Below are 10,000 nucleotides of genomic sequence, written 5' to 3'. Positions count from 1 at the left end.
TTGGAGCAATACGAAAATTTGCAGACGTCTGCCATGTTGGTTTTAAGAAGTTACCTACAGAGCGATCTGAGCGAGGTGTACAGTATATCCAAGACTTTAACTTGGATTAGAGACCGTGTTAATGACGGAGTTACAGTAGCTTAACTCTGATGCCAATTCAGAGAGCAGCTCCACAGCTGTAGGTGGCGCTCTGGAGAACAGAGGGGCAGTCAGTGATGGTGGGACATTCATCTGTGGCCACTCACCTTCTGTGTCCCCACTCGTCCTGCTGGCCTTTGAGCTAGCCTCTGTACCTTTAGCCTTCTCCTTCTCCTCGTCCAGGCCTTCGTCGGTTCCCCTCTCCTCCTCGTCCTCCTCCCCCACGTTCTTGTAGTTGGGTCGTTTCTGCGTCCTCTTCCTGCCTCGATGTCGACTCATCTCCAACGAGCGCTCCAGACTCTCCGGTGGCTTGGTGAAGCGTCGCACTGCAGCACCGGACTAAAAAATAAAATAAAATACACCGCAGGCCAAACGTGGGTCAAAGACCGGGTGGATCGAGGGACAAAATGAATGTAAGAGAATGTAAACGAATGTCATGCATTTAAAAAACAACAATAAGAAATAACAGCAGAATAAAACAGGATCTGCATGAAGGCATGACGCTGGCACGTCACCAAGGGAGATAAAACGCACACGGCGTGCAAAATAAATCCGAGCGCGTGGACCGTCGTGTCCCGTGCAATGACAAATCTCTAGAAAGGCATGAAACAAAACATGCATCTAAGTCACGTAAGTCACGTCTAAGTCATTTTTATTGTTTATAAAAACGTTTCTGCAAAGACACTGCAAAAAAAAAAAAAAAAAAAAAGAATTCAAGGTAAGATCTATATCATGTACACACTTCCTTTGTTTTCTTCCTGAAAAACACACACACATACACACACACACACAGACCAGAGTGTGAAAAGAAAAAAACAAACAAAAAATGGTCCACCGAAATAGGCCGAGGACCTGAAAAAACAGTGTTTGAAACTGAAATTCTGTAAACCGCACTGTACATGACAGTAGCAGCCCTGATAAGCACGATGCCACATGAAGGGCTGGTGCTAGGAACCCGGCTATCGGCTTCTCAGAAAAGTGCACAAGTGTGATCCGATAACAGGAAGCAGATGGGATGAGGATCGGGGCATGGAGCTGTGGTGGAGATCGACCCCACCTCGTACGACCCTGACAGGATCTGACAGTCTTTCTGAGACTAGGGGGCAGACGCAGAGGCCCACGCAGGACCTCACGGAGTCTAGCTGCTTGCAGAAGGCTTCAAAAGTGTTCACAGGAAAAGGAAGTCGTCGGTGAAATGGTGCGAGAAATAAAAAAAAAACGCACGGGGACCCGTGACAAAAGTCGAGCATGCTGAAGTGCTGCAGAAGATTTTCCACGGTGGCTCAAAAAAAAAAAAAAAAAAGCAAACAACCTTAAGGACTGAATTCACACATAAGTAGATCTTTGCCAGGAAATATAGTGGCAAGATATATTAACACCCCCCCCCCAACCCCCCATTACAAAGAGCTCACACCTTCCTTGCATGTTAAATCTCCTTACACAGGTTTTTTTTCTTTTTCTTTAACCCTCGAAAGGATTTATTATAAACCGAGTGCATTGAGACGTTAATATACACTGTGTGTGAGATGTGTGACTGCACTGCTGTCAGAGCCGCTGTTATAGAGATGTAAACACTGACCGATTGCAATCCAGAAACAACACGAGAACCTCCACCGTCATCCTGTTTCAAATGGTGTGTTAAACATATATCTATATATTTATACGATTAAAAAAAACAAAAAAACAGGTCGGACATTGCGAGTAAATAAATGGATAGATAGATAGATAGATAGATAGATAGATAGATAGATAGATAGATAGATAGATAGATAGATAGATGAATAAATAAATAGATAAATAAACAAACAAGTAGGCAAGTAAATAAATAAATAAATAGATAGATAAATAACTAAGTAGGCAAGTAAACAAACAAACAAATAAATAAATAAATGGAAATCTGCTTGTGGTTGCAGTCGTTGGTTTCGCCTGAGCTCAGTAACCAAAGCCAGCGAGCTTATGGGTCATGGTGACGGTGGAAATGGAACAGTGCAGCACGTCGCTCATAACAGCCACCTGTGGCTCGAATGCGGTCGCACATCTAATGCTGGGTTCCTTTACAGGTGGCAAAACTATTTACAAGAAAGAGAGATTTTTAACAAGATATGCACAGGCTAAGGAAGTGAGATCTCACCCACGGTGCGGTATGTGCTGCTCTCTTGTCTCTCTGAAACATTTCTGATCTTTTTTTTTTTTTTTCACCATTTACACCACAGCGAGGGTTCACTTCTTTTCATCTTTTGACATCACGCTGGCCAGAGCACGCCTAATAACGACGCGGGACCTCATTTCGGTATGATGGAGGCCGATAAATAAAAAGTTATTTAAAGGCTCCTGTAGGTGTTCTAATCTGATGCAGACTTGCTGTGTAGTTGCTAGAAGTCTGTGACACAGACCACATCACCTTCTGGTTTTGTGATGAAACAGTCAAACTATAACCCGAGACTGAACCGATACGCTCTAGAAACTAGTAAGTGACGTGACGTCAGGGGCAAGAAGCACATTTCCAGCAAGAGAGGCAGCGGGTGTGAGACAGAGAACGTGTGTGAGCTGTTTGTAGCACTGGTTTATGTGAATGGGGGGAAAAGTCATATGGTTTAAAAAAAAATAAAAAAAAATGTATGCTTCCTGTGTCTGTCTCAAAGTGATGATTAATATTTCTCTTCCATCTTTAAAGTTTAAGTGTGTGCCAGCAGAAATGATCCACACCCTCAGCTAGCAAAGCACTTCATTAGGGTTAAAGTACAGCAATGACTCCTGAGGGACTCTATAATTAGTGCTCGTTCTTCCTCGGTACACATGTAGTGTGTGTGTGTGTGTGTGTGTGTGTGTGTGTGTGTGTGTGTGTGTGTGTGAGAGGTGTATTAAGTTGTGTAAGTAACCGTGTCAGTGTGTTACAAAGTGTACATTTAAATTATCAGCAGTTAACATGACAGTAACAGTTTGTTGTGTTTGTGCACATATTAGACTCTGTATCTGTGTGTAATTTAGCTCTGTGTGTGTGTCTGTGTGTGTGTGTGTGTGTGTGTGTGTGTGTGTGTGTGTGTGTGCGTGCAGATTCCAAAATATGTACACAGGACAGACATACACACATTAACCCAGTGATACAGTAGTGTATATGTATGTGTATGTATATGTATGCTGTGTGTGTGTGTGTGTGTGAGTCTGTGTGTGAGAGTATGTGTGAGAGTGTGTGTGTGTGTGTGTGTGTGTGGTTGCTGGGCAGTGAGCATCTGCTTGCTCTTATGGGAAAGACAAAGTAGGTTAGAGGTGCTGTGCTGCATTCAGCTGCTGAGATCTGAGCAAAAGGCAGAGCAAAAACGATCGCTTCCAACACACACACACACACACACACACACACACACACACACACACACACACACACACACACTTTCTCAGCAGCTGCTAGTCTTAACTGTCATGCACAACTGAAATCAACAACAATAGACAATTTCAGTCCTCATGTATAATTCTGCATTCTGATTGGTCAGGTGGTGTTGACTAGTTTTCTACAGCAGCAGGATGAATGTTTGTGGCCTGTTCTGGTTCTCATACTCATAATAACGTGATGAGGTGAAAGGTTATTTAACACTGACTCTGTGCAGACAGACAGACAGACAGACAGACAGACGGGTCTGTCCGTCGCTCCAATAAGTGTGGACAGGAACTTTAGCGTTATAAAGCATCAAGAAAAAAAATGTCTCGGTCCTAAATTCAGTAAAAGGATGAATAACACCATGGCAACTTGTGAAAGACTTTTTTCGACAGAAGTTCTTGGGAAAACGATCACTCAACACACCATATTCTTATTTCTGGCAACCGATTAATCCCAAAACATTCCCACATCCCTAAATCAAGTATGACTCGGCTGACTGAAATAAGCTCCGCCCTAAAATAGACAGCGCCGACAGACGACGAGGATGACCGTAAACACATTTCCACTACACTAGAAAGCTTCCTCTACCCCCCCCGCCCGATCCTGACTCGAGTGTAAAACTCTACTTTTTATTTTTATTTATTATTATTTGTCTTGAGCGAGTTGAGGAACTGGGCCGCACTAGCGGGTTCCTGGTAGGCAGCGAGCTGTGCGCGGCAGAGGCTGCTGCGGTCGAGGCGGTGAGACAGGAAAAGGGAAGAGGTTTCTGATCACAGTGTCTCTGAAGCAGCCCAGAAACGAGGTGGTTTCTGAGAAACCCCAGTTCCTTTCACTCCTGTTTTAAACCAGCAGGATGAAGTTCTCAAGTACCACAAGTTCATGACACATTTGCATATAAACACACACCCACAAGACAGACTATGAATATACAGACACTGTGGAGCATTTCTCTCTAATTTATTACAGTTTATCCAGTTAAATAAAAACAAAAGGTAAACGTGTCTCTCTTTACATCCCACCAGCGTTCGCGATTACGTTCCTGAGCAACAGTTTTGTACGTGAAAGTGAACAATACTCAAAAATGAATTATTATAATAACAATAACTAGTATTTCGGCAGTTGGCATCCGGGCGTAAGGAAAGAAATATACAGTATAGATCCGGCACGAAGGACGACGACGTAACACCAGACAATAAAAACAATAACATGTATTTTAAATACTGCATCTATTTAAATGAACGAACAATGAGAGTCTGCAGAAAAATTCCACGTCCTACAAACAAACGGGCGATTTAAATTCTGCTAGAGACGTTTCGGCCTACGTGAAACATCTGGGACGGCTCCACCGTGAGATTTGCATAACTGCATATGCATGAAAAACACAACCTGTGCGCTTTGGGACGGCACCACATGACCGCATTCAAAGCCTCCTACGTGCAATTCACTGAGGCGAGGCGCAAAAAAACAGCAGACGTATCAGTGCAGCTTGGTGTTACCTCGATGTGAATGCACCCTGGAGAATAACAACAGCTCACACAAAGCCACAAGCCTGATTTCATTTCCCGCTGTCTGGAAGCAGCGCTGAGGTTCTGCTACGTGGTACTTAAAACGTGATGGATTACTTTTATGGATAGATTTAGCTAATTAAACAAAACAAGCAAAGACACACTCATATATACACACGCACACACACATGCACACACACACACTCATATATACACACGCACACACACATGCACACACACACACACACACACACACACATATACACACATATATAAACACGCACATACACATATACACACACACTCATATATACACACGCACACACACATGCACACACACACAGACACTCTATTCCTTCATATTTTTATGCTGTGAGTCTCCCATCGTACCGCATCCCAAAGTGCTCGACCGGATTCAAACCCAGGAAGCGGTCATCGGATGACGGTAAATCGTGGTGCATTTACAAACAATACCCCAGGCTGTGGTATTTAGGGGACGATAGAGTGGCGCGCCAAATGATCTGCTCAAATGATGTGAGCAGCAGATCAACACTTAACACGAGAACCTGCAACCTTCAACCTGAAATGATGGAACCGGTCCATGTCTTCTTTAAGTGATCAGTTCTGAGCGATTTAATCACCGTAATCACTAATGCATAATAATAACAACTCGGCGCTAATCGCGTAAACATTAGCACATCTTTATTAAAAGAGTAGACATGAGCGAGTCCAGATTAAACTAGACGTTAGTCATAAACATGTGGTTTAAGGCGCTGACACATTCTGAGACTGATATCATATTTTCCCTCTGCTTACTGCAGGGAAATGTGGGTCGTGGGTGCACACTTAATGTCAATATGACATAAAATGTAATAACTTCTACCACAATTACCTGAAGGTGTGATTAACTGCAAAAAAATTGATCCATTCAGAAGGAGCAGAAACGATCCAAACCCTCAGCTAGAAAAGCACTTCATTAGGGTTAAAGTACAGCAATGACTACCGAGGGACTCGGTAATTAGTGCTCGTTCTTCCTCGGTACACGTGTGTGTGGGTGTGTGTGTGTGTGGGTGTGTGAGAGAGGTGTATTAAGTCGTAACCGTGTCAGTTTCACATAATGTGTACATTTACATTATCAGCAGTTAACAACACATACATGATAAGAAGCTCTTTAAAGTAACAGTTGTGTTTTTGTGCACATATTAGACGCTGTATCTGTGTGTGTGTGTGTGTGTGTGTGTGTGTGTGGATTCAACAATATATATACACATGACACATATTAACCCACTGATATAGTAGTGTAAATGTATGTGTTACTCACTGACAACATGTGTGTGTTTATACATGCTGTGTGTGTGTGTGTGTGTGCGTGCGTGTGTTTACACATGAGACCTGTTTATACATGCTATGTGTGGGTGTGTGCAAATGTATGTAGAGAGACTCACTGTGTGTGTGTGTGTGTGTGTGTGTTGTTTAATGTGTGTATGTCTATGGGACAAAGGTTTAAATATTGCACCTGGGTGTGTGTGCACTCTGTGTGTATATGTACTGTGTGCATGCATGTGTGTTTGCGTGCGCATGCGTGTGTGTGAGTGTGTGAGTGTGAGAATGAGAGAGACTCACTGAGGTCTTGTGTGTGTTCTGTTCTGGTTGGGGTGTGAACACAGTCAGGTCTCCATTTAAAATAACATCAGCCAGAGAGTTCACCAGGGGCTGGTAGTGTATGATGAGGAACACCTGAGGGGAGAACACACACACACACACACACACAGACACACACACACAGACACAGAGACATCACTGACTAAGAAACTCATCACACCTGTACAATTACATTAAAGACATATTTTTGATACAAATCCAAACCCTTTTATTTTTAGCACCAAAACCGTTTCCTCAAACTGACGTGGAAACAAAACGGTCACAGAAAAGATAAACAACTGCAGAACCTGCAGAACGTCAAGCGTCTTAAAAATGATCATGTATCGTTAAAGATTATATTTCTAACAAAGAATCTTCTCTGGGTGTTTATGTTACAGGTCGGAGTACCTGAGACAGCAGGTAGAGCGACACCTGAGGGTTAATCTTGCGATCTTCACTCTAAATGAAGAAAAAAAAAAACACAAAATCATAACACAACATGAATACACACACTTGTATGTTGCACTGTTACTATGGAAACGATTCCATGTTAACATTTACGGTCATCTGCTAATTTACTGAACACCTTCTGACCCCAGATCAGATTTAAACGACACCTCGTTTTGTATCTGAAAATTAGAAAGTTAATCCGGCTCTTGCGCTTTCGATAAAATGATTTCAATAAAAGGTGCAAAGTTTAAAGTAAAGAGCATCGGAGGAACACGCTGAGAATTCCTTCAGAATTTGCCTAAAATGTTTATATAAAGTAACATGTTTGATAAAATCTTACGTGCATTTATAACATGTTATGTAGTGTACGCAACACCAATGTACGCGTGTAAATCCTCCTGAGCTCCATTTATACGAGTAAAGCGTGACTAAAAGTAAAACAGGATCGAAAAGTGAAGGTTCGGGAGCTGCTGTTGTTTCTGTACCACTGGGTGATTAGAGCTGAAGTTCATCTCGTAAATAAAGCAAACGAGGTGTTTGTACGCCCTGATGACAGGAAGTGTTTATGAGAAATAATATAAGTTTAGGCTCCTTACTCATGTGCTTTAATGTCACCGGAGTAACTAGTATCAGATGTAAAGTTGTTATGTTTATTTAAGTCTCAAATGGCAACCTAAGTGGAAAAAAACCCCAACCGGTAACATTAGACTTTCTATATTTTTTAAGCAAATATTTTTTTCACTCTAAAAACACATCACGCTGCTGCGTTGTTTTTTTTACGCTTTTCCTCTTATGCCTTTTATGCTTAACTAAATGACTATTTGCTTTAATGCTGTCTGAGAATTTACTGCTGACACGGCGGCTAAACGATGCGATCATCCGGCGGGTGTGAACCAGCTCAGCTAATAACTCTTTATAATAAACAAATATTCTGTTTATTCGACAAATCTGCTTTAAGATCGTGCTGAGTCGTGTTAGTAACAGCACCGTGGCATCGTATCTACAGCGTCGGCTCGTTCACAGGGCTTTACGTTACACACAACACTTCAGAAGCATAAACAACTACAAAACACGGTTAATGTTACCTCTGACTGTTAGTAAATATTTAATAAATAAAAAGATAGATAGATAAATAGATAGATAAATAAATAAGCAGCTACGGTGAAAGTGACTTGTTCTGCTGATGTTAACGGTAAACATTAAATGGAGCCGAAGATAAAGCCGTGTCATTTGTTATCATAAAAAAAAATGACCTAGGATAAAAAAAATCTGTTATAGAGGAAATAAAATCGACTCCATCATCACATTGTTGTTGATTAGTTCTTGTAACAGAACACACAGTTTTTGCTTACACACGGATTTCCTGTTGTACTTTACACCTATCAGAGGTATCAGACATCGATACAAGACAAGCGGATGACTGACAACAACCAGCCAATCAGAAACAAGTATTTGCGATGTGAGATTGGTAAAGGCTTAGCGTGGAAGTTCCCGTATTAAACCCACCTGCTCCTGACTGACCAGTGAGTAGACGTAGAGAGGCAGGAACAGGCGGTTCAGCAGGTGATCGGTCAGAACGTCGTTCAAGAACTCGCAGTTGATGATGAGGATGTCGTTCAGGTAGTGCAGGTGATCCAGGTGCTCTGCCACCAGGTCGCTCAGCTTCCCTTTGTTCGTGTGCCTGAAGAAATAAAATCAGAACCTTGAGAAAGTCATCAGATAAAAGCATTCGCCACATTTAAACGCTTCTCCTGCACCGTGTTCTATGTTCCAGAACGACCGAGAAAAATGGCACACAACTTACATTTTAAAATAAATCTCTCGATGATTTTAACAGTAAATTTGTTGTTTTTCCCCCCCCGCGTATCATAATAAACGATCATGTACGCTCTCTGAACCGTCACACAGGGTTGTTCATCTGTCCTGCACTGCCCTCTACAGGTTTCCCACAAACCTGCATCACACAGTTCACTACACAACTCGTACACATCACTGTGTTACGTTCTGTGGCGCTGTTATATGAACAAAAAACAAATCAACAGCTGTACTTATATCTTAAGTTTTTTTTAAACATACGTCATCTTTTATCTGTTTATGGTCGCAATTAAACTTGTACGCAAAATAAGCTCTGACTTTGTTATAGCAGCTGTAAACAGATGTAACTTCGGAGAGGACAAAAAATGAGCACGATCGTCGCTCTTACTCTTCGTCCGTCTGCACGCACTTGTCCAGCTCGATGACGTGGCTGCCGATGAACCACACCAGGTTGGAGAAGTAGGGCACGGCCGTTTTGTCCCGGATGTAGTGCAGCATGTGCTGGTTATCCACTGCAGAGAGAATGAGGAGATGTTAGTGACCTAACCAGAGGTTTGTCTGGGATCTGAACATCAGCCACGTTAACGTTCCTTAACAAGCCATAACGCTGTTAGTGCTGAGCGAGTGCATGACTAAGGAGTCAGAGTAACTCATTTCATTGTAATTTATAACAAATAATAATGACATATATATATTATACTGTAAAGTAATGATCGTTTGTGTGTAGATGTGGGATTTGATTTTAAGAGAATGTACAGTGATGTAATTATATTTTTATATAAATTATAAAACAATAAAAAACAAAAAAAAAATTCTAATGTGTGCGTGTAGCGCCATCTAGAGGGGAAAAAAGTATATGACAATCCAGAAAACATGGAAACTATGAAAGATGAATAAGTTTTATTTATAAACAGGAGTAAATAATTCTTCACGTGGTTATGACGTAAAGACGACGTGGATGAGAGTCTGATCGAAGAGATTTTGAAAAAAGAGTGAAATATTTCTAAATGGAATCTAATTGTATGAAAATAAAGAAAAGACACGGCGTCTCGGGTGATACTCGGTGCTGCCGCTGTAT

The 10,000-nt window shown here is 41.7% G+C and overlaps 1 protein-coding gene across 6 annotated transcripts in view; it reads right to left on the bottom strand.

Moving 5' to 3' along the window:
• clec16a (C-type lectin domain containing 16A) overlaps positions 1 to 10,000 on the bottom strand; it is a 41,781-nt gene that overhangs the window by 26,969 nt on the left and 4,812 nt on the right. For 3 of the 6 annotated variants that reach the window (XM_047800847.1, XM_027156878.2, XM_047800843.1), the window contains 5 exons: positions 9,311 to 9,434; positions 8,614 to 8,788; positions 7,066 to 7,116; positions 6,640 to 6,753; positions 246 to 477 (listed from right to left, as the gene is read on the bottom strand). In XM_047800847.1, coding sequence (XP_047656803.1) covers positions 246 to 477; positions 6,640 to 6,753; positions 7,066 to 7,116; positions 8,614 to 8,788; positions 9,311 to 9,434 — 696 coding nt within the window. The remainder of the gene's footprint in view (positions 1 to 245; positions 478 to 6,639; positions 6,754 to 7,065; positions 7,117 to 8,613; positions 8,789 to 9,310; positions 9,435 to 10,000) is intronic. The other 3 variants (XM_047800846.1, XM_047800845.1, XM_047800844.1) reach the window with 2 other exon arrangements.

The sequence above is a fragment of the Tachysurus fulvidraco genome, chromosome 15, assembly GCF_022655615.1.
Source record: "Tachysurus fulvidraco isolate hzauxx_2018 chromosome 15, HZAU_PFXX_2.0, whole genome shotgun sequence".
Classification (NCBI taxonomy): Eukaryota; Metazoa; Chordata; class Actinopteri; order Siluriformes; family Bagridae; genus Tachysurus; species Tachysurus fulvidraco.
The sequence above is the reverse complement of the archived record's forward strand: the minus strand, read 5'-3'. Positions and strand labels throughout refer to the sequence as shown.